This window comes from Castanea sativa, chromosome 1 (genome assembly GCF_040712315.1).
Source record: "Castanea sativa cultivar Marrone di Chiusa Pesio chromosome 1, ASM4071231v1".
Classification (NCBI taxonomy): Eukaryota; Viridiplantae; Streptophyta; class Magnoliopsida; order Fagales; family Fagaceae; genus Castanea; species Castanea sativa.
In genome coordinates, this window is record NC_134013.1 from 36895001 (window position 1) to 36920521 (window position 25521).

The window sequence follows — 25521 nt, forward strand, 5'->3', positions numbered from 1 at the left end:
TCTCTAATACTAAAATTCAACAAGAAGTAAATTTTAATACAGCAATATGGTCAAATGTGAAATCCTTGCAGGAAAAAACCCTACGAGTAATTTGAAACTTACCACCAATTCGAAGAATTCACAATGTAGAATAGAAGTTGTTACAATACAAGAATATACCCAATTCTAGTATAAGTACCTACAATATTAATTAGGAGTATTTACTAAACTGCTCAAACCTCATGGCCGCACCAAAACCGATCAAAACCACCCTCAAAATGGAGTAACCATACGCACTATGCGGTGCGGTGTGCAATTTTATAATAAGAGTACCATTTGCAGTTCACTGTAAGTACCAAAATCTGTTTGCCCTATTTATGGTAACAATCAGAAGCACATGCTCGTGTGTGGACTTCCTCAATTGATTTCCATCTAAATGGAAATGAAAATATGAACATATTACCTACATTATTAGCCCCATAAACTTTGTATATTGCTGACACCTTTGCAATTTTGCGCCATGTGTCGCATTTAATTTTAAAATTTTTGTGGCAAGTGAATTATTGGGTGCAAAAACTGAAAAAGTCTAGATCCAATTAGATTCTAAGTCATATATATATATATATATATATATATATATGTATGTATGTATGTATGTATGTATGTATGTATCTACATTACACCGGCCAAGGCATGGGAGAGTGCTAATGTGGCGGGATCCAAATCCTACACGTGGGCTTGCCGTGAGAGGAGGGGAAACATTGGCTAAAGAAGAGGATCTTTGGCTCATGCCAATGGCGTGACTACCTTGGGAAAGAGTGAGATTTGCACCTAACATGGACACCCAGCACTTGCACAAAAGGAAGATAGTGACCCTCTATGGCCAGATGTTATAGAATACCCCTTATTGGCTGATTTTGTGTTGGACCACTATCGAGGACACGTGCATCACTCCTAGCTCCCTTGATGTCCCTTTCCTTGTCTACGGCTTGCTCCTCACTTGTAGCAGAGCCGCCTCTGTTGAAACTAAAAAAATACTTTATAAAAAAAAGTGTCATAGGTACCTGTATTTACACGGTTGAATACAAAATTAAGAGTTATGGAGAGAAAAACTGACGCAAACTGCTCCATGAGCCGATCAGTTGAGAGGAAAATAAGGGAACAGTTTCTTTAGAATTTCTCTATAAATAGAGAGAGTCATGCAGACGAAAAGAAAAAAGGAAAAAAAAGGGCAAAAACACGCTGATAAAAGGGGAGGCAGATACGATAAAAAAAAAAAAAAAAAAAAGAAGAGAAGAAGTGAAATACACAAAAAGAGAGCAAGTACACACATAGAAAAGACATAGAGAAAAAAAAAGGCACAGACAGAGAGAGTAACATCAAGCAGAGAAAAAATACACAGTATAGGTTTGTATATGGAATTTCATCATTCCTTTTCTTCTCTGAATCTCTCTCTCCCTCATTCTCAAATATGAATTTTTGTGTGGTAATGCAAATACGATCGGGTTTCATGAGGAGTTTCTAACTCCAAGCATGAAACTTTAAATACGAGTCTTTGACTCGTAACTCCTATTTGTACATTACCAAATAAAAATTATCTCAAGTTGTGGTGCACTGTTATTCTTTAATGGAGTCTTTGACTCTACCCCATTAATGGAGTCCTTGACTCTACCCCATTAATGGAGCTTTTGACTCTACAAAAATAATGGAGTTTTTAACTCTACCCTATTAATGGAGTCTTGGACTCTACCCCATTAATGAAGTCCTTAACTCTACAAAAATAATGAAGTCTTTGACTCTACCCTATTAATAGAGTCCTTAACTCTACAAAAATAATGGAGTCTTTGACTTTGCCCCATCAATGGAGTCTTTGACTCTACCCCATTAATGGAGTCCTTGACTCTAATTTTCTTTTTGTGGAGTCCTTGATTCCACCACCATATTAATCATGACAAATTCTTTGGGATTATTAATTCCTTAATCAAAATTAGAGTTAATAATTCCTAAAATAAAATGACCATAAAAATTTATTTAAGGAAATTTTCCAATTCCAAATATGTTCACAATGATTAAATTGCTTTAAAGGAGTTTTCTTTCCCTTAATTATATTTGGGAATTTCAATCAAAATGTCATTAAAATTCCTACAAAGAAGCAAAAGAAAGAAAGGAAAAATTGCTTGGACATTTAATTTCTCAAAGATAGAATCCTTGGTTCAACTTCTATAAAAACATGGTCCATAACTTATCCATGAGAGTAAAATCAATTATCTCACCTAAATTCAAAAATTATGTCAATCAGGTATTGACTTAAAGATCCATCATTTAAAATTGGACAAAACAATATTTGAGACTTTAAATCTAAGATCTCAAATTAAGAACAACGAAGTGGCTTGATCCTCGCCAAGGGTACGTAGGCAACCTAAACAAGTTATTAGGTGCAGCCACAAATAAATAAAAACATATATCCCCTCAAACATAAAAATAGATAAACTTATGTACAAAAACAACATGGTTGGAATCAAAGGGTCTTCCCTTGAAACAAGGGATTGTAATTAAGAGATATATTATTTTGAATGGGCATTACTTACATCAATAAAACTCATACACCAAAAAGGCCTATGAGTGAAATTATGTTTGACGAATTTGACGACGTTTGTTAAACATAACTTGACAATAGTTGTTAAATATAATTTGACAATGTTTGTTAAACATAATTCGATGACGTTTGTTAAACAGAATTCGACAATGTTTGTTAAACATAATTTGACGACGTTTGTTAAACATAATTTGATGATGTTTGTTGAACATAATTTGACAACGTTTGTTAAACATAGTCTAACAATTTTTGTCAACATGATTTTTGGCACGCCCAGTGGGACCCATTCTCCTTTTCATCTCCAACTATGTTTCTTATACATCAATTTTTGTGTCGCAACATGGGTCTACTGATGGCTCCCCAAGTTACCATTTACTTCCATAAGCTTCCTACAACAACACGAGGAGCAAGTGGTTGTCGCATGACAATTGCCCTTGGTTGCCCTTCTGTCAAACTCGAAGTACCAAATGATGAATGTATCACTAACATCCAGGTTTCGTCAACTTCAAAAACTTCAAAGAAGAGAAGGGCAAGGAAAAGTGCTAAAGCTAAGAAATCCCAAACCAAGGGTCCAAATGTGAATGACTCTGACACTATGGGTATGGCCCCAAGGCCTCTCCCTATCCAAATCATGATTGGCTCCATCCCAATCACGTTGGGGACAACCAAGTCAGTAATGATGACCTCAACTGAAGAAAGGGAAGCAAGTCCTCCTGAAACCCCGAAGCTTATGGTCACTAAGAAACCTACCAAGGCTTTGAAGAAGACGTCACTAAAGCAAAAGGTGACTTCTCAACCAAAGATAATGCGACCTTGCATTCTTGAATCAGCTTCACCCAAGTATGATCCTGTTTTCAAAGGGAAAAAAGTAGCCATGGACATTGATGCCTCCTTTGAAACATTGCCACCAACCAAGCAAGGTCCAAGAAAAAGTGTAAGGAGAGAAGAAAGCCAAACTTCTGAATTGTTTGATCACTTTCCGTTAACGGCTCTTTGTGCTGAACAATCAAAAAGGGCCAAGTCAAACTCAGAGGTTGAAAAATTGGGCATTCTTCTCAGGCTATTTGTTGGCAAAAGAAGAAAATTTTGGATTAGGGACAAGCTCAAAGCACAAAAATATGACAGAGATTTGTGAGGAGGTTAATAAGCCACCAAGGCCTTACTCGGGTCCTATCACACGCTCCAGGGTCGCCTCATGTCCCAATCCATCATCGACAATTCATCAATCTCCACCATTTCTTTCGATGCTATGGAAACACAAAGTGATTTTCATAGTCCACTATACGGAGATTCAGAGTCTATCTTTCAAGAAGAAGACTTTCCAGAAATTCTAATAAACCAATTTGGCAAAGTGTTAAAGATTTCAGATGAAAGTGATTCTAAAGACATGCCGGTTCTAGTAACTAGCACCACAAGTTTAGAAGAGCAACTTCAAGAGTTGCAAAAGAAACTCATTGAAAAAGATGCCGAAATAGCAGCCTTGGCAGCCCAAGTAACGTCTCAAGCAAGTACATCTGCTCGAACTCATGTGCCTACGGCCGAAGAAGGGTACACATCATCTAGTTCTATAACACAAGATGAACTAAAGACACTCATTGCTGAGGGAATCAAAGAATTTCAAGCATCTATAAATTTACCCGTTCATGGGTTTCGAAAGCCTTATCCAGCTCATTATGATACTATTCCATTCCCAACCGGTTATCAAAAACCAAATTTTGAGAAATTTGATGGTTTAACTAGTTCCCCTCAAGAACACTTGGCACATTTCTATTCGGTGTATGGAGAATTTGCTTTGTCAGATGCCTTGTTAATAAGACAATTCGTCCAATCACTTAAGGGTTTAGCCCTTACTTGGTACACCCAATTACAACCAGGGTCAATCCATACGTGGGATGATTTGCAAAGGGCTTTTCTTGCCCAATTTGTAAGTTCAAAGAAAAAGGTGTCAATCATTGATTTAGTCGATGCTCGACAAAAGTCAAATGAAAGTGTTAATGACTTCATTACAAGATGGAGAAGCCTAAATCTCCAATGTTCTGAAAAGTTAACTGAACAATCTGTAGTACAAATGTGCTCAAACAATCTCTTACCAAAGGTTGCCATTTTCATAGGGACTATAGAACCTCAGAGTTTTGATGCATTGGTCTCTAAAGCGAGCAACGTTGAAAGACAAATTGCCCGACAAAAGAGTACCACGCAAAGGGGGCATAATTTAGAAGAAAAAGATATAGAAGGAAAAAAGCCCTAAAATAATGGAGAAGTAATGACTACCTTTGTCAATAATGGAGGGCAAAATGGAAAAGGTAAGGAAGGATGGAAAAAGCTCACTCTTGAAGAGAAAAAGAAAACAAAATACTCATTCCATAATAATGATGTGGAAGGGATTTTTAATGAGTTGATGAAAGAAAAAGCAACACAACTCCCTGAGCTTGAAAGACTTTCTGAAGTTTTTTTTTTGATAGGAAAAGACCTTCTGAAGTTGATAAGATAGATGACCCTATATATTGTCGCTACCATCGAATCATTAGCCATCCTCTATCAGAATGCTATATCTTGAAGAATATAATTCAGAAAATGATAAATGATGGTGAAATTGAGGTAGATGGTTCCTCTTAATCACCAACTGCTGCATCAAATAGCATTTCTTTGCTTAAGGAGGAACCAAAGTCCACTTTGCCTTACCCACTGGGGGCAAAACCAAATAATGTTGAAAAGATCAAAAAGACTCTTAATGTCAAGGCCGAGTCAAGCAGTCTCCCAAGTCTTTACGAGCTTATGACTAAAGCAAAATTAGACTTTTGGGAAAATTCCTCTAAAGATGGAAATGAAGAAGAATGGCAAACATATATTGGTAAGCAGTCCAAGAAAATGGCTAAAAGGCCATTACCAATCATTATGCCCTTTGAGAAGCCAGGAGTCAAAATCCACGAAAGGAAGGATTCTAAGAAAAACAAGAAGAAAAAGAAGAACACTCAAAAGAAAAGCATGAGTTTAGAGGAAGAAAAATATATTCAATCTAAGAGAATGCCAATAACTCTAGTTGAACATCTTCCTAAGGAATTTCTTCAAAATCATTCTGAGGATGAGATGAGAGAGGAAGTTGTGCAATGTTTCATGGTTTCAATTGATGACAATGGACGAGATGTAGATGAAGTAACTTTGCTTTCAAGCCAACATTTATCATTACCACAGAAGGAAAATTTAAGCAAAAATGCAAAAGATGATGCTTCTAAAGGGAAAGAAGGCAATTACTCACAACCCTTGTCACCTAGACTGTGCGTTTCATGTTTGGCATGCATAACGTTTAGTGATGAGGACCTCCAGTTTGGGGAAAAATTTCAGAATCAGTGTTTATATGTCAAGGGCACAATTGGAGATGTATCAAGAATCCTATTGGATTACGGATCAACTGTAAATCTTCTCCCTTATAAGACATTCAAAGTAATGGGGATGAAGTCCAAACAATTGTCCCCATCCAACTTGACCATTCAAAACTTCAATCAAGTTGGACAAAGAGCCATGGGAAGCATCTCATTAAAGGTGGAAATAGGAGAATTGTATTCTGAAGCTCTTTTCCATGTAATTGATGTCTATACTTCCTACAATGTGTTGTTGGGACACCCTTGGGTACACACTTATGGCATAATCGGTTTTGCACTTCATCAATGCTTTAAACTTTGTGATGAAGATGGAAATGTGAAAATGGTATACACTAATCCTAACCCTTTCATGGGAGAAGGGGTGAATTATCTTGATGCCAAATTTTAAGCAACGACCATGTTTATGCATTTGTCCAAAAAACAAGGATACCGAATAAGAAGGGTGAGGAACAAAGTGTTTACCCTTGTGTAAATGGGAAGTTTATTAAACAACTCTACAAAAAAAAAAAAAAAAGCCCGCTAAGTTGAAAACCTTTTTATAAGGTGGCCCAGGCAAAAGTTAGGGCGCACAAAAAAAAAAAAAACCCACTGGGTTGAAAACCTTTTTATAAGGCGGCCTAGGCAAAAGTTAGGGCATTAAAAAAAATAAAAAAAATAAAAGCCCGCTAGGTTGAAAACCTTTTTATAAGGCAGCCTAGGCAAAAGTTAGGGCACAAAAAAAAAAAAAATCCCTTCTGAACTACGTGTTGACTTGATCCCTTTTCGGGTACGTAGGCAGCTTGGTATCATTTATTGAGTTTAGTCACATCTTCAAAAACAAAAACCCCTTCTGAACTACGTGTTGACTTGATCCCCTTTCGAGTACGTAGGCAGCTTGGTATCATTTACTGAGTTCAGTCACATCTTCAAAAACAAAAACCCCATCTGAACCATGTGTTGATTTGATCCCCTTTCGGGTACGTAGGCAGCTTGGTATCATTTACTGAGTTCAGTCACATCTTCAAAAACAAAAACCCCTTCTGAACTACGTGTTGATTTGATCCCCTTTCGGGTACATAAGCAGCTTGGTATCATTTATTGAATTTAGTCACATCTTCAAAAAAACAAAAACCCATTTCTTGAACTACGTGTTAACTTGATCCCCTTTCGGGTACGTAGGCAGCTTAGTATCATTTACTAAGTTCAGTTACACCTTCCAAAAAAAAAAATCCTTTCAAAAAAAAAAAATCTAAACTACGTGTTGACTTGATCCCCATTCGGGTAGGTAGGTAACTTGGTATTATTTACTAAGTTCAGTCACATGTCAAAAAAAAAAAAAAACCATTTCCCACCAAATAAGTGATCAATCTTATGCATGCAAGAAAATTTGCATAAGTACAAATCAATGTTCAAACAAAGAAACAAAAAAAAAATCAAGACAAAAACTGTTAAGGCCAAATCAATCGGCCAATTGGGATTTCAGATTCAATAGGAGTCCTATACTTACCATAGTTCAAAAAGAGGTCTAATCCTAAAAAAAAAAAAACTATTGTTCCTAACAAACGTGTGTCACACAAAGAATTCTAATTCTTGCATGACACACGGGGGGCAACTATTGAAACTAAAAAAAATACTTTATAAAAAAAAGTGTCATAGGTACCTGTATTTACATGGCTGAACACAAAATTAGGAGTTATGGAGAGAAAAATTGACGCAAACTGCTCCATGAGCTGATCAGTTGAAAGGAAAATAAAGGAACATTTTCTTCAGAATTTCTCTATAAATAAAGAGAGTCATGCAGACGAAAAAAAGAAAAGAAAAGAAGAGGGTAGAAACACGCTGATAAAAGGGGATGCAAATACGAAAAAAAAAAAAAAGAAAGAGAAGAAGTGAAACACACAAAAAGAGAGCAAGTACACACACAGAAAAGACAGAGAAAAAAAAAAGGCGCGGACAGAGAGTAACATCAAGCAGAGAAAAAATACATAGTATAGGTTTGTATATGGAATTTCATCATTCCTTTTCTCTAAATTTCTCTCTCCCTTATTCTCAAATATGAATTTTTATGTGGTAATGCAAATAGGATCGGGTTTCATGAGGAGTTTCTAATTCCAAGCATGAAACTTTAAATACGAGTCTTTGACTCGTAACTCCTATTTGTACATTACCAAATAAAAATTCTCTCAAGTTGTGGTGCACTGTTCTTCTTTAAAGAGTTTTTGACTCTACCCCATTAATGGAGTCCTTGACTCTACAAAAATAATGGAGTCTTTAACTCTACCCCATCAATGAAGTCTTTTACTCTACCCCATTAATGGAGTTCTTAACTCTACAAAAATAATGGAGTCTTTGACTCTACCCCATTAATGGAGTCCTTGACTCTACAAAAATAATGGAGTCTTTAACTCTACCTATCAATGGGGTCTTTGTCTCTACCCCATTAATGGAGTCCTTGACTCTAATTTTCTTTTAGTGGAGTCCTTGATTCCACCACCATATAATCATGACAAATTCTTTGGGATTATTAATTCCTTAATCAAAATTAGAGTTAATAATTCCTAAAATAAAATGACCATAAAAATTGATTTAAGGAAGTTTTTCGATTCCAAATATGTTCATAATGATTAAATTGCTTCAAAGGAGTTTTCTTTCCCTTAATTATATTTGAGAATTTCAATCAAAATGTCATTAAAATTCCTACAAAGAAGCAAAAGAAAGAAAGGAAAAATTGCTTGGACATTTAATTTCTCAAAGATAGAATCCTTGGTTCAATTGCTATAAAATCATGGTCCATAACTTATCCTTGAGAGTAAAATCAATTATCTCACCTAAATTCAAAAATTATGTCAATCAAGTATTGACTTAAAGATCCATCATTTAAAATTGGACAAAACCATATTTGAGACTTTAATTCTAAGATCTCAAATTAAGAACTATGAAGTGGCTTGATCCCCGCCAAGGGTACGTAGGCAACCTAAACAAATTATTAGGTGCAGCCACAAATAAATAAAAATACATATCCCCTCAAACATAAAAATAGATAAACTTATGTACAAAACGACATGGTTGGAATCAAAGGGTCGTCCCTTGAAACAAGGGATTGTAATTAAGAGATATATTATTTTGAATGGGCATTACTTGCATCAATAAAACTCATACACCAAAAAGGCCTATGAGTGAAATTATGTTTGACGAATTTGACGACGTTTGTAAAACATAACTTGACAATAGTTGCTAAACATAATTTGACAACGTTTGTTAAACATAATTTGATGACGTTTGTTAAACATAATTTGGCGACATTTGTTAAACATAATTTGACGATGTTTGTTGAACATAATTTAACAACGTTTGTTAAACATAGTCTAACAATTATTGTTAACAATTTTCGTCAACAGCCTCCATCTCATTACCCTGACATTAGCGTGTTTTCTCTCCCCTCCAGCCTTAATATAGTATAATAGCTGTATTGAGATTCAAATGGAGGAATCACAGTTTGACCCCTGTCGATATGTACCTAACAACATTTTTCGTACTATAAGAGGAACATGCTACTGAACAATTAGGGCAAGAAACTAGAGAAACCAAGAGAAAAAGCAGAAAATTTAGGTAGGAAAGTGAGGTAGAGAGAAAAGACTTTCTTTGGGAAAGAACACCATCATTGTACAAAGACCTTCATTTTTACATAATAGAGAGCTCTAAAGAGTGAGGAACATTCTCCCCTTGCTCACCTGTGGTTTTTCACCCCTTCCATTGGGTTTTCTACGTACTTCCCTATGCCTTATTTACTTTCCATGTTATGCTTTCCATTTCTCTCGATGTTAAAGTGTTAAAGTTTTCATTTTTATTGTTCTTAAGCTTTTTCACTTAAATGTATGGTTGGGTGCATCACCCATCGTCTCACATAGTTTTGATAATCTAACTTGCATGTACAATATATATATATATATATATATATATATATATATGTGTGTGTGTGTGTGTGTGTGTGTGTGTGTGTGTGTGTGTGTGTGTGATTGTTTTTAAATATACCTATGCATATGCATATACAGGGGTTTACACACTAGCTTAGCTATAATTAAAGTCTCATATTGTCCTAAGAGCACAACTAACTTAATAGAAAAGCCTTAAAGAGTAGAAAACACTCTGGGAACAAAGAATCTAATTCACGAAAGAAAAAAGAACAAACAACATAGCTTTTGTCTGCATTTTGTCAGATGCTAGGGAAAAAATAAAACCTATTGATTTCCTATAATTAGAAGCAGTTCATGTCTTCATATCAAATGAAGCATAAAGAGTATTATAAACCACGAAAAAATAATGCAAACATTACATAAAAATTGAAAAACAAATCAAAATTGATATTATTCAGTGTAACCATGTGCAATTTCAAAGCACATAATAAATATTTAAAAAAACCCTGAAAACAAGAGAAGCTCTAAATCCCATTTCAAGTACTAAAAAAACATATGTTAAATTGCAAATTACACCCCTAAAGTTTGGGCTTGTTTGAATTTTACACCCTAAAATAAGTTTGGGGTGTTTGGATTTTACATCTTGATATTTTAGAATTTTAATTTTACTCTCAAAATTTTAGAGATGTTTGGATTTTACTTTCTAAAGTTTGGAAGTGTTTAGATTTTACATCCTAAAATTTCAGAATTCAGGGATGTAAAATCTAAACACTTCCAAACTTTAGGGGGTAAAATCCGAATTTTGAAATGTCAGGGTGTAAAATCCAGACACTCCAAATTTCAGGGGATAAAATCCAAAATTTGAAATTTCAGGGTGTAAAATTCAAACGCTCCCAAACTTTAGGGATGTAATTTGCAATTTACCCTAAATTAAAATTGGCCTTTTTTTGAGAAGAAATTAAATTAGGCCGGATAAAAATAAATTAAATTTTACATTTATTTTATATTATGATGTGGGACGAAAACGCTGACCGTTCCTGGACGGTCGTCACCTCGGCAGCCGTCCAGGAGTTATCCTCAGAATGAGGGTAATGGGCAAGGCCGTCCTGAGGATGATGGCGAAGCTCCATCCCTCGTCCATGGGATGCGCAGCCTGTCCCGAGAGGACTCGACCACATAAAGCTTCGTGGATGAGGATGCTACACTTGGAATTATCAGGCACACTCGACGAAGGAATTCCAGGACGAGGAGATCATACTTTGGAAAATCTCCGAACATAATGTGACAATCCCTTATCCCACGCATAACTGTCATGTATCCGTTGTGAAATAGAAGTGTAACTCCTAAACGGTTATGGCAGTTACGTTTAACCCTCCTTGAATCCAGGAGAGGTTCCAATTTCGATAACCGTCTATGAAGGCGCTATATAAAGACTGATTCAGACAAGGCAAATGTATGTGAATTTTACTCCAAAAAAGTTGGAACTCCAAAAATATAGTGAGAAAAACTAACTTTACCATCGGAGGGTTTTTGGCCGGCAGCCCTGGTCGCCTTTGATTGGCTTCTCTTTTTTCTTCAGGCCGCAGAGAGGGCAAGTGGTCCTATCAAGTCCGAAGCATCCAGCCTACTGATCTTCTTAGCATCATCAGTTGGCGCCGTCTATGGGAAATTCTAGTGTTCTTTTCGTTCGGTTGTTTGTTCTGTTTTCAACGACTAGTCTTTTCCAGACAAAGGGTTGAATGGTTCGAACAAGATCAAGGGCTACAAGCCCAGGCCACCAGGAGAGTAGGGATGCTTCTAGCAACCCCCTTCGCGATCGCAGATCAGCGCCTGTCGTGCAACCATACTCCATTCAGCATATACAATCCATGGCCGCCGCAATGGCGGAACTGACATGTCAAAACCAGGAGTTGAATAGGGAGATCAACCTCAGGAGGCAGCGCCAAGATGGGCATGCAGATAGACGGGCACCGAGTTAGGAAGGTGGAGGAGAAAATGTCGAGTCCGAAGATCAAACAAGAGGTACCGCTTCAAGAAGGGTGCCACACTTGGAAAAAGAGATGGACCAGATGCGAAAAGCCATGGATGAAATGAGGGAAAACATGAGGCGAGCGAACCCAGTGGATGATATGGTTCACCGAACGGACTCCCCCTTCACGGCTTCCATCAGCAGTCACCCCTACCCCCGAAGTTCAAAATGCCTTCTCTGGACTCGTATGATGGAAGTCGCGACCCTTGCGATCATATTGCAACTTTCAAGACGACCATGCATCTACAAGGAGTCCCAGACGAGATTATGTGCAGAGCTTTTCCCACCACACTTAAAGGACCAGCGCGAGTGTGGTTCGGTAAGATACCCCCAAACTCGGTAGGATCCTTTGAAGAGTTGAGTAAGTTGTTTGTCAACAATTTCATTGAAGGACAGCTGGCCACAAGCGTTCCTCCTCCACACGCCGACCATGTAAAGCAAGGGGAAAATGAGAGTTTACGATCCTTCATCACCCGTTTTAATAGGGAGGCCCTGACGGTGGACGAGATTGATGACAAGCTATTACTGGCCGCTTTCCACAATGGGGTCAATTCTGACTTGTTCATTCATAAGCTCTACGAGCAGGAGCCGCAAACCATGGCCGATCTCGTCCATTCGGCCCAGAATTTTATGAACGCTGAGGACGCTATCATAGCCAAGAAAAGAAAAAGGGCAGAACATTCGGAAGTGGGTCACCACCGTTATTTGGATCAAGGATCTCGTCCAAAGAAAGCTCGGGTAGACGAGAGGAAAGATAAGGATGGTAAGAAGGCCAGTTCCTCCGCGAGGAATCAGCAATACACGCCCCTGACTATGCCACTAGAGCAGGTTCTTATGCAGATCAAGGATAATCCGTCCTTGAAGTGGCCGGACAAAATGAAGGGAGACCCCAACAAGCGTAATAGGAGCAAGTACTGCCGTTTTCACAGGGACCATGGGCATGATAAGAAGATCAGTATGCCGTTTTCTTTAACTTGCTTAGAGAAGGTCGTCCAACGGCTGGTAAGGGAAGAAAGAAGTTATGGTTAGACCATCATCCAAAGAGAGTATAATAAAAAGAAAAAAAAATGAAGAGCATAACATACCTTCTGGACGAAGGTTCCCTATGTCTCCAGTATAAGGAGCAAAAGAGTCTCTACCAACCTCAACGGGATGCCCCGCCCGTAAAACCGCAGATGAAGAAAAATTCCGTCTTCCGCTCGTCGACGAGGGCAAAGACTTAACCGCCCAGTCATTGCCCTTGGCCGTGAATCGATGGAAGCCTCGAGATTGATTTATCTCGAGGGTTTATAGCAAGACAAGAACTCGTCCACGGTGATAGGACGGTCCCCGTCAAACACCTCCATCCATAAGACTTGCATGGAGACAATTAGTCTCCACGCGTTGGGGTTAAGCTGACACACTCCCAAGCCCAGCCTAGTGAGTAATTCCCTAGCAAAGACATTCAAAGGAAGTCTAAGCCCCCCCAACAAATAAGCCTCATAGACACCTATCCCAAAACGAGGCCGGCAACACCATTCACCTCGACAACCTAACCTAGGGTTTAGATCATCGTGAATCCGAAACCAAGTCCTAAGGGCGTCTAACCTTCTCTCGTCCGTCCTAGAAGGAACCTTTAGAGCACAACTATACACAGTTTCCCGTTCGTCCAAAGGGGAGGACGGCGGGGAGCTCGTCGAGGTGTCAGCCCCAAAGGCTGTCCTCATCCTAACACTCTCTTGAAAGATTTCTACGGGGATTCCAGGAACCCCAGATGTGTATTCCTCAGTTGTATGACCACTACTACTACTGACATTACTAGAAGTATCATAGCTAGAGTCGTCGTGGTACTCGTCTATGGCATTGGCCACACTGTCGCTAGACGAGCAGGAGGCCATTGAAAACGCCCTAACACTTAAAAAGGAAAGCTAAAATAAGTATAGAAAGATTACCTGGCTCTAGACGAAGGACACTAAAGACGCTGAGGATATTTCTTAGACGAAGCGACGGACGAGAGTGTCAAAGCAGAGAATTTGAAAAAATGAAAGGGGCATGAGAGGGAAACCACTATTTATAGGCAGAAAAGTCTCGGTAACCGCAACGACGGAACCAACTAAAAGGCGACACGTGGCGCATGCCTCGAAGGAATAAAAACAGATGACTGGTCCCCTATGGATGCGCGACACGCAGTGCATAAAAAAAAAAATGGGGTAAAGGGGGATGAACTCGTCCTAAAATCTGTCGATACGTTGCATAACTCCTGGACGAGGGGGCAACTGATGTGGGACGAAAACGCTGACCGTTCCTGGACGGTCGTCACCTCGGCAGCCGTCCAGGAGTTATCCTCAGAACGAGGGTAACGGGCAAGGCCGTCCTGAGGATGATGGCGAAGCTCCATCCCTCGCCCATGGGATGCGCAGCCTGCCCCGAGAGGACTCGTCCACATAAAGCTTCGTGGACGAGGATGCTACACTTGGAATTATCAAGCACACTCGACGAAGGAATTCCAAGACGAGGAGATCATACTTTGGAAAATCTCCGAACATAATGTGACAATCCCTTATCCCACGCATAACTGTCATGTATCCGTTGTGAAATAGAAGTGTAACTCCTAAATGGTTATGGCAGTTACGTTTAACCCTCCTTGAATCCAGGAGAGGTTCCAATTTCGATAACCGTCTATGAAGGCGCTATATAAAGACTGATTTAGACAAGGCAAAGGTATGTGAATTTTACTCTAAAAAAGTTGGAACTCCAAAAACATAGTGAGAAAAACTAACTTTACCATCGGAGGGTTTTTGGCCGGCAGCCTCGGTCGCCTTTGATTGACTTCTCTTTTTTCTTCAGGCCGCAGAGAGGGCAAGTGGTCCTATCAAGTCCGAAGCATCCATACTGATCTTCTTAGCATCATCATATTCTATTTGAAAATTATATTAGTATATAATTGTTTATTTATTTTGTTATTAATATTGATTAATATTTTTTAAATAAATTTTACTTTTAATCTTGCCCCTATAAATTGAAACCGTGACTCTACAACTAATAAGATGGGAAAAACCAAAAACAAATGAACATGTAGGACCTCAATTCTCTTATTCAGTATGATATGTTAGCTCATCAAAACTCAAAATAAAATAAAAATGGGTGATTAGTGAGTTGAATTAATTGATTGATGAGCAAAGAGCGTACCAACTGAGGTTAATTGAAACCACAAAACAAAGATGATTAAAATGTAATGATATATTGTTGTGCTAGTAAACATTCCCTAATAAATGATAACTTCATCACGGGAACGTGGTCAAATCAAATGGTTCAATCCAATCTATTTCCCAAACTACTATTAAAAAAATAAATAAAAAGAAGAAGAAGAAGAAAGTAATTATAAATAAATAAATGGGCAGGGAAGGGAAGGGATTCAAAAATTTGCGTGTGAAAAAAGAGAAAGAAAAAGAAAAAGTAGGAAAATACAGGTATGTCCCCATGGGTGTGAAAGAAAGGGAAAATCATCTGCACTGCCCCTGCGAGTGAGTTTAATAAGGCGGTCTCATTGCCGAAACGACCGCCGTCGTATCGTAAGCCCTACCTATCAGTCTCTCTCTCTCTCTAGTTAGTTTAGTTACTCGTATAAAGAAAAAAAACAAAGGAATATCATTCGTTCTCTCAGAGACAGAGACAGAGACAGAGACAGAGACTCCTTCTTCTTTCAAGGTAATTAATCTCATCTCAAACCCTAACCCTAAACCTTTCTTGAGGTTTTACTTTTCATGCGATCTGTGCAGATGGATCGGTATCAGAGGGTGGAGAAGCCGAGAGCGGAGACGCCGATGAACGAGAACGAGATTCGCATCACCACTCAGGGCAGGATGAGGAACTACATTACCTATGCCACCACTCTGCTCCAGGTCTACAAATGTTAGCCATTGCTGGAGAAATGATAATAATAATAAAATCACCGTTTTTATCTTACTTTTTATTTTATTTTATTATTTGATGTCTCTTTCTTTAAACAGGAAAAAGGATCTAATGAAATTTCTCTGAAAGCCATGGGCAGAGCTATCAACAAAACTGTGATGATTGCTGAATTGATTAAGGTAGGCTTCCTTTTCCCATGCCTGCTTGCTTGCTTGCATGCAAATGTGTTTGTTTTTATTTTCTTTTTTCTTTTCCAGCGAAGAATCGCTGGTCTTCATCAGAATACTGCAATTGGTTCTACTGATATAACTGATGTGTGGGAGCCGCTAGAAGAGGGACTTCTTCCGTGAGATTCATTTCATGCTCTCCTCCTATCCATCATTATTATTATTATTTTTTAAATTCATTGATTCCTTTTCTGCTTGATAATCAAATTATTAATTACTTTGATGGCTGTTGAACCTGAACAATGCAGCCTGGAAACTACTCGCCATGTATCAATTATAACAATTACTTTGTCCAAGAAGGAACTAGATACATCCTCCACTGGGTATGTTAGTATTAAATTTTATCTAAAGCTTTTTGGTTAATTTCTTCTTATTTTTATTTTTAACTTGTAATGAACTTGGGTTTGTTCATACATGCCATAAATTCCAATGTCTCCTCTCTCTCTCTCTCTCTCTCTCTCTCTCTCTCTCTCTCTCTCGCGCGCGCCCGCACACACACAAAATTACCTAGTGCATATGCTAGGACCATGTTAGAACTCAAGCTGACTCAAAACAGAAGCAAAAAACTTGAAGATTTCAGGTTCTGACTGCAAGTTCTGTTTGGCATTCAGAACACTCAAATTGACACTTGATGACACACTTTAAGTGCTGAGCGGCCCTTGAAGTTCAGAAGGCTTCCAAATTTGTACAACAGCTTCCTTGGGACTAGAGACTTGTTCCAACTGGCTGGCTCAAGTTTTAGAGCTCATATTAGGTTTAATTCAAGTGATTGTGATTAATTGAGTTCAATTTTAAAAGTTAGTTAGAGTTGATTAATTCTAGCGCACGCATGAATTAATTAAGCACGTGCATGTTTGTTAGGATCAGTTAGGAGCCTATGCAATTAATCTTTAGCATGTGTTAGAAAGGCCAACTAATAGCTGTGAGCCATGTGTGGTCAACATAATTAGAGCATGAGTCGTTTAAATAGATCCATGTAGGTGGAGTTTGGATAGGCGTTTCTGCGTCTGCGTTTTGTTTTTTTTTTTTTTTTTTTTTTTTTTTTTTTGTCCTCCAGCCGCAAGTGTTGACCCAATTTTCTGTGAACAGTGCATTCGTGCACTGTTCACGGACCCACAAATTTCACTTTTCAGCAACTTTTTCATTAAAAATGGGTCCCGCGGTACTATTCACACATTTTAAAATTATTTTGCTACAGTGTTTTCAGTTTTCAGTTTTCAGTTTTCAGCAATAAGTTCTATCCAAACGGACCCGTAATCACCCATTTGAGATATGTGGACTGATAAACTTATTTCTTAGACTATTGCAGGTCTTGCTTGGAGATTGAGACTGTCTCCAAGTAGTCTCACTTAGAAGGATGTGACTCTCCTGAAGAAGTCATGACCCATTCCATCGCTCACCATATTCATTCAGTCATCCCATCATTCTCATGCTAACCAAATCCTGATCTCATTCCCTTGAAACCCTAGCATCTTTTCTCATCAAGATCTTATTCCCTTGAAACTTTAGAATTGGAAATGGATCTATAGAGTCAATGACACAAGATATCTTAGCAATAATAGAAAATTATGGACACATTTCAGATAAGTCAGGTGACCATTGCTTTGATTTTCTTGAGCGTATGGGACTTTAAAAGAATATTGATGATGTGAAAATAGTGTATTGTGAGCTACTATAGTTCCTGGTGAAACCCTGTTCCGCTATATACATCTGTACGATTGATTGTCATACTCAACATTGTGTGCTTTAGGAAAATAATTATTGTCAATGTATTATTTATTTTGTATTTTTTTAAATGTCTGTGCCCTCTTGGTTATCATTGGATTACTTATGTATTATGCTCCAGGTACCAACCACCTATTCCGGCTGATCAAGTTAGGCCCTGGACTGAATATGAGTACGAAGGAGGTAAAGCATTAACATTTTTATATGATTTTAATCCTGTTAAAGCATATTAATTAATGCTACTTGTTCTTGAGGAATTAGAGGGCTCTCCTAGCATGCGTGGTAGAGGACGTGGTGGTCGAGGAAGGGGCAGAGGAAGAGGTAAGATATTTCTCTGCAATGATGCTTGATAATGACTTTCTACTTATTCCTGCTTTCATTATTTTTTTTCTTTGTTTGATTCTCTAATTTTTTGGACTTAAATTTTAACTAGTTGTGGAATTTCTGGTTTGAGTTATAAATCCTTTGAAGCATGTTATATTAGACCTAGCACACAAATGAATGGATTTTGACTCGTTGCTGATTGCAAATATTACCAAAATCTATTTAACCCTCTAGATTTTACAGTAATGATAAGTATATATTTTTATCAGTAAATAGAATTTCATTAAAAATATATGCAGAAAGAGTAGTTAAGCAAACGGGTTGTTTACTTTAGTGCCCCCCTTAAGTTTGAAATAATGAATATTGAGTCCAAAAACTTCAAACGACTATTTAAACATGCCATCTGTGGACATCCAACTGAACAACACTCATAACAGTTAATAAATGGCCAAATGTTAACCCCTAGGGGTTGGCTCATGTGGTCTGGGCCTTGGGCTTGGTGGTATGCCCCCTCCAAGTCTAAGGTTTGAATGACTTACCTAATCCATGTGATGTGGGCATGTTACCTGGGTCCAGGGTTTAACTGGGTAAAACAACAGGAAGCTTTGCATGGTCTTTGGGTCCTCGTCATCAAAAAATAAATGGCCAAATGTTGAGCAGATAATATGAATGTTTCATTACTGTTCATTGGTTTTCTTTTTTGGCCCCTTGCATTGAGGGCTTGTAAAATGAATATGGTGTGCATCCTTTTAGAAATAGATTGTCAATGTATTATTCTGATGTTTTCTGCATGCAAAACCAGTTTGTTATGTTGGGTCTATGGCAGATGTCTGCAAATCTTGTCAATCATTGTCTGCCTATAATTGCCTAAAATATAATAGGTTTTTTTCCCTGTCCTAATATGTTAAAAGTGAAAAAATTTCTTGATGAACTTCTCTGTGTTCATTTCTTCCTTTTGACTTTGAAGTCTCAAAAATTGAAATGGCTGAGGCTGATAGTCTATGAAGCAATCAATGGTTTTACATTGAGATTCAGTGGTTTATTTTTTCGTCTTTAATGGAGTAATAAAGTTCTCGTTCATGTTTATATTTTGTCGAGAAAATTTTCTTCCTAGAGAACTGCCATTTGCTCTTTGGCAGCCTGGAACAGTTTTAAGTTATCAATAACACATCAGTATATTTCACATGTGCATGCATGCACACACAAAAATAAATAGTTGACTTATGAATTAGCTATTAACTCGATTTTCTGATGAAATGATATTGATTGTGATTTATTTTATGTACAGGGAATTTTAACAATGGAGTTGTGGAGTATAATGGAGATGGTGGATTTGATGGTGGGCGAGGGTATGGAGGTAGAGGTCGAGGCCATGGAAGAAGTCGTGGCTATCGTGGGCGTGGGAGGGGCTATGGCGGTGGGATTATTCAACAGGATTTTGGTGGTTATAATAACTATGGGAATAACTATGGAGGTGGGCCAGCCCCTGCACAAGGCCGCGGTAAGCTTCATCTAATGTTACTAAATAGATTTTTTTTAATTGTTAATTTAATATATAATCCCATTAAATAGGGAAGAAATAACAAAGTTTTAAAGCTTAATCATATCACAATTCACAAGTGACCACCCGCTCATGAAAAAGCATAATCTCAGTGCTTATTTCATTCTTTTCCTTGTTTTTGGTTTTAAGCTTGATACAGATGGTATTGGTGCAAAATATTTGTGATTTAAAATTTTTTAATTTAATATATAAAATCCCATTAAATAGGGAAGAAATAACAAAGTTTTAAAGCTTAATCTTCTCACAAGTCACAAGTGAACACCCGCGAATGAAAAAGCCTATTCAGTATTCATTTCATTCCTTTCATTTTTTTTGGCTTTAAGCTTGATACAGATGGTATTGATGCATAATATTTGTGAGTTGTAGCCACATGTTGTCTAGGTTTGGCATAATTAACTTTTATAATATTAGCAAAATACCTATCAAAATAATTAACTTTTATAATATTAGCAAAATGACTGATGTTATTTCAACTTTTTTTTTGTTTGCCAAGTAAAATTACAATATATATTGTAAACCTTGTATATATTTTTATGATAAATGCATTGTTTACTATGGGGAGGAGGGATTTGAACCCTAGACATTTCGGTTAGATGTTAATTGAGCTACAAGACTTTTGGACATTGTAAATCTCATATTAGATGCATGGTTTACAAATTATAAATCTAATACATGGTTTACAAATTATAAAATTTTGAAGTATAGAGAAATAGGGATTTATGTGTCTATTTTCCCGTTTGTTTTTTCACAAAAGATGTGGCAATGAATGTGCAAGGGTTTAAGGGAAGGGAGAACCCTAGTGTTGGTAACAGCTTTATGTGCTTAGACCTTTTGAAGCCTAGGCACAAAGCGTAAGCACATGGCTGATTGAATTAAAGCACACATTTTTCAAATACATTATATAATAATCTTTATTAAAAGATTCATAGTTTGTGATAAAAAAATAAAAGAAGTTAATAAACCAAAATAGTAAAATGTTTTGCCTATTAGTTAAAATATATTGTGCAATATTTCACAAAATGTGTTGGTTCAAATTTTATTTGAGTTATTTCAATTTCTTAAAATTTATATTGTAAATCTGAAAATAATTACCAATGGACAATTTGATAATAATATAGTAATATAAAATTTAAACATGACATTTTATATGATCCTCTTGTGCCTATGGGGTTCAAGTGATAGCCTAGTGGTGATGATGGTTGTTGTGGTCTCCAATGTCTATTGTTCGAATCCTTTCTCCCCCACTATTTACTTATGAAAAAAGGAAAATGTGAAGTTGCAAACTTTTTTACAAATTGTTGATGTAGTGAATGGTTATTGATAAGTGGAAAAGTGATGTCAGTGGTGGGACCATACGAGAACCAGTAAGAATTTGTCATATTATTAATAGGTTGTAAAAATGTTGCAAAAAAATTTGTTGCTTTAGCACTACTCTGAAAAAAAAAATGATCCTCTTGTGCCTATAAAGGTACATAACTATGATAGTTATGATTAAATGAAGTATCGGTTGAATCAAAATATAATCAATAAGACCAGAAAATCACTAGAATAAATTTTTTTTTTTTGGTGTAATACAACACCTACGAATAGTGTATTTATAACAAATCAATCCATATTATTCCCTTCAAGTCTGAATAGTAATTAATTTTAATGATTCAGTAAATGAGCTTTAATTCAACCAGGCAAAGCACTTGGGCCTCTGAGCTTTAAGTGCATTCCATTGCACTTTTAACGACTCGGGAGAAGCCTACCTTCTGTTATATAGCTCATAGAGCCATTTGGCCTCCAGTGGACCTAATAACAATATAATAATGTGTTACTTATCAATGTATTTGTTGATTGAATTTGCCAAAATTTTGTGTGTATGTGCATTATGGTTTTGTCGTTATTTTTTTCTTGCCATTTGTATGTCAAATTATGTTATACTCTTTTCAGGTTTTTTTTTTTCTAAATCAAACCATTTTTGACTCTTGCAGGGCGTGGAAGAGGCAGTGGAAGAGGCAGGGGAAGGGGACGTGGACGTGGATGGGGTTTCAGATCAGATGGTCCTGTGCAGGCTGCTGCCTGAGTGCTAGACAAGGTATAAAATCTTGTTTGGGTTGCTGAAAGTTCTGAATGCCTGCTCTCTTATTCTAGGGAAAAGAAAGAAAAAGGAAGAAGTATTGGATTTCACTAATGAATTTCTAGGCATATTAGTTATAGTGAGCTATTGCACGTTCTGTGGTGGCCATGTTTTTGTAGTTTGAAGGTAGGCTGATTCTTATTTGATTGCTGACAATACTTCAAAGTTTTTCACCTTTTTCTTTTAGGTAATAATAGGGCAGCACATTCTTTCATTTCTTTCGCAAAGGAGCAGAAGTTTTTACTATATTGTTAGGGTTTGGTGTTTTGTGTCATGAGCTCTTCTTTGGATCTTGGTTTTATGAGATAGAAAACTGTATGCCTACTTTAGATTTTATGAGAATGTTAGCATAGCTGAGTCCTATAGGTTGTAGGCTTGAGTTTGGTGCATCTGTAAGTAGACTGGAGGTAAGTTTTAAAGTTTTTTTTTAAAAAAAAAGGCGCATTCAACATTTAACATAATAGATATCCTCTTTGCAACGATTGTGTTGCACTTTAGCCAAATGAATTGATGTACTCCTGAGCTGCTGCTGGCTCATACCAAAGCTGTTCCTGGGTTCGGTAATCAAAGCAAGCGGTGTATTTAAAATATGTTCAACACTTCCATAAACCTAGTTTGGAAATATTTGGCTGAATCTAAACAGGGGTTATAAATGGTTCAGGCAAAATGTATTCACAGGTCATTACCAATTATAGCCGTGCCCAGTCAAAACGTTCTTTTTTAGAAATTTTAAGCTAGGTATCATCAAGTGAAGTGCATGGTACTGCACATTTTCAAAGAATTTGATTTTCTGTTATGTAAGATAACTTGTTATTTATGGGTGAAAATAATTGGAAAAATTAAGTTTTGAAACATAAGAGAAGGTAATGCAAATGCATCATTGCGTCCTTGCAAACATACAGTGGCGTGGCGCTAAATCATTTCTGGTGAACAGAGCACAACAGCCTTCCAATATAATCTAAAGTTGTATACTTGGGTAAATTTCATGCACCCGGAAGTGTTAGGAAGCACAATTTTCACCCTAAGTGAGCTACTCTTAGGCTTAGCCATGTGAGATGGCAACTCATTCGCGTAGTCTATTGATCTCAACTTTATAAAATAAGCCAGTAGATCAACCAATCTGGGCAAGTGCCAGAAATGATTGGCACTGGAACACCCAAAAAATCCCTGCGAAGCTTGTCTCTCTAAATGGAAAGGAAGAAGATGCCACTGCTACTTCGCCTCTATGTTGGATACCCTTACAATACAATAAAAAATAGCTTTGGTCACGTCTAGTAGTTACTGCTATAAACCGGTGGCATGCTAATGCTACGGATTCAGATCTGGTGCCATGGGTGGAAAATTCTTCAAAATTAACTTTATACTCACCAGATCCAAGAAATGAGAATGAATGTTTACTTTTCACTTTCACTCAAAAAAAAAAAAAAAAAAAATCACTTTCGTCCTTCTATAGGGGTATTGCTCTCGATCTCAATTCATGCATGAATCAAAGGGTTTCTTTTTTTTGCTTGAAGGAAAATTATTATTATTATACCAAAGGGGGAAGAAGTAGCCACCAGAACCAAAGTTACAAATCTTAGCAGAATACAACTGAGATTTAAATAAATAAATAAAAAGAAGAAGAAGAAAGAAGAGTTACACAAGCCAATCATGGGCCGCACAATTTGCAAACTTGCGAACCAAATAAAAGGATAGACAAGACATTTGACTGGTAATGGCTTGCTAAGGTAATTTGAAAACAGTTTTGTGTGATTTAAAGTATTTATCCAGCAAAAAAAAAAAAAAAACAATTTTTAATTCATAGTATTTAAATCATGTGTTTAGAGAACACCTTAAGGGGGATATTTTCAGTTTTAACAAACATAACTCAAGATTACTATTCATTAATATATTATTATTATTTCATTCACATTCCTCTCTCTCTCAGCGATGGTGGTGGCTAAGCACCGCATTCAATTTGGGTGGCACAACCCCATCTTGAGTGTTTGATCTAGTTGGCTAAGCACCGCATTCAACTTGGGTGGCAAAGCCCCATCTTGGGTGGCAAAGCACCATGGCGGCATCAAATCTAAATAGAGATCACCCCATGCATTGCATTTGGACGACGAAGCATCATAACGATGTTAGATGTAGAAAACACCCTGTGTGATGGATCTAAGTGGCGAAGCACCACCTTGAGCATCAAATTTGGGTTTGTCTCTTATCTTCCACGGTGGGTTTTTTGGGTTTGAGATAATTTTTCATTGGAGAAAAATTCAAAAAAAGATTTGAGTGAAATGCTCATACCAAATAGATCAAATGTGTTTGGGGTTTGAGAACACACATTTTGAGAACAATTTTGCAATCACCTTCAAATACTGAAAATTGAAGACTGGAAGTTGGTAGGGGTGTCCAACCGGAATTGGCATCTAAAGAATCCATCCAACTTAAAGCCACCCAAACCTGAACGAACTTGATTTAAGCCTGGAGGCAATTGATGGCGAGCTTATGTCTTCAACACCTAAGGGAGGCAAGTCGAGTGGCCAATTTTGCTATTTAAGACCCAAGAAACCCAATCTGACAGTCGAGTCCATTGTTACCCTCCTCCCTTTGTCGTGAGCAAGCTTTATCACTGTTCTTCATAGATTCGGCAAGAACTCCACCGGATCTGGTGGAGATCTTGTCAAATCTATGAGATCTTAGCCAGATTCGGTGGAGATCTCACAAAATATGTGTTGAATCTCCTAAGTTCCACCAAAAAACAACTTTGCAAACTTGTCCGAAGACGTTTTATGGCATCTAGCAGTCAATTTTGACCAAATTGGCAGTTAACGGCAATTCTCCCTCTTTAGCACCCAAAGTTGTAGCACAAACTTGACCCAAACCAACTGGTGGACTCCCCTAAAAGTTGGATTCACTTACCAAACAAGCTCATATATGTTTGAGATCCTTCATGCAATTGTGAAAAAAGGTGTTGGAGATCACTTCCAAACAAAGCTACTTTGTCGAATTTGTGAGATCTTAGCCTTTCAGTGGAGATCTCACTAAATATGTGTCGAATCTCCTAAGTTCCACCAAAAAACAACTTTGACAAACTCATCCGAAGACATTTTATGGCATCTAGTAGTCAATTTTGACCAAATTGGCAGTTGACGGCAATTATCCCTTTCTAGCACCCAAATTTGTAGCACAAACTTGATCCAAACCAACTGGTGGACTCCCCTAAAAGTTGGATTCACTTACCAAACAGGCTCATATATGTTTGAGAATGCATTTGTGAAAAAAGGTGTTGGAGATCACTTCCAAACAAAGCTACTTTAACAAGATAGTGTTGTTAAGCTAGCTGAACATTCCACTTCACTGCCTTTGCTCTTGCCTGGAACAGGTGAATTGTGTTCACCTTTTCAAAATAAGTAAACACCAACTTCCCTCTCTAGTCTCTAATGGCCACCAATAGAAAGATTGCAATTAATTTTGAAACTTCCAAACAATAGCTTGGTTCATCCTATCGTTCTACAATGATATTGGTTTGGGATGTCACTCTTAATCTCTACTATTCCAACTCCAAGTGAGTCTACTTAGCTACTCTTTTTTTGTTGTCCACCCTTCAAATAATACTTTGTTTTTGGTCTTCCATAGTAAGTCTATGATTAGTGCCCCATAAAGTGAGAATTGTTTGCTTTGATCTTGATCCTAAATAATGTCCATGAAGGGGTTGATAAGCTACTCTAGAATTGAGATCTAGATCTTTTTTGTTATGATTCCTCTCTTGCTTCTAATTATAGTTCCTTGAAAGAGGGTTAATATTGTTTTGA

At 37.3% G+C, this 25521-nt stretch overlaps 2 protein-coding genes across 4 annotated transcripts; both read left to right on the plus strand.

The window, feature by feature from the left end:
• The first annotated feature begins 3770 nt into the window (after window positions 1-3770).
• Window positions 3771-6343, plus strand: LOC142626006 (uncharacterized). Its single transcript, XM_075799773.1, has 2 exons — window positions 3771-4718; window positions 5231-6343. The coding sequence occupies exons 1-2, from the start codon at window positions 3771-3773 to the stop codon at window positions 6341-6343; spliced, it is 2061 nt and encodes a 686-aa protein (XP_075655888.1).
• Window positions 6344-15266: 8923 nt separating this feature from the next.
• Window positions 15267-22061, plus strand: LOC142622814 (uncharacterized). 3 transcript variants are annotated; one of them, XM_075796362.1, is made up of 9 exons: window positions 15267-15564; window positions 15636-15758; window positions 15867-15947; window positions 16026-16114; window positions 16244-16318; window positions 17842-17903; window positions 17982-18041; window positions 19333-19545; window positions 21582-22061. In XM_075796362.1, the coding sequence occupies exons 2-9, from the start codon at window positions 15636-15638 to the stop codon at window positions 21671-21673; spliced, it is 795 nt and encodes a 264-aa protein (XP_075652477.1). In that variant the 5' UTR covers window positions 15267-15564; the 3' UTR covers window positions 21674-22061. The 3 variants fall into 3 exon arrangements, with proteins under 3 accessions (XP_075652477.1, XP_075652478.1, XP_075652476.1); XM_075796363.1 differs by having other exon boundaries at window positions 15295-15428; XM_075796361.1 differs by lacking the exon at window positions 15267-15564 and having other exon boundaries at window positions 15609-15758.
• The last annotated feature ends 3460 nt before the right edge of the window (window positions 22062-25521 follow it).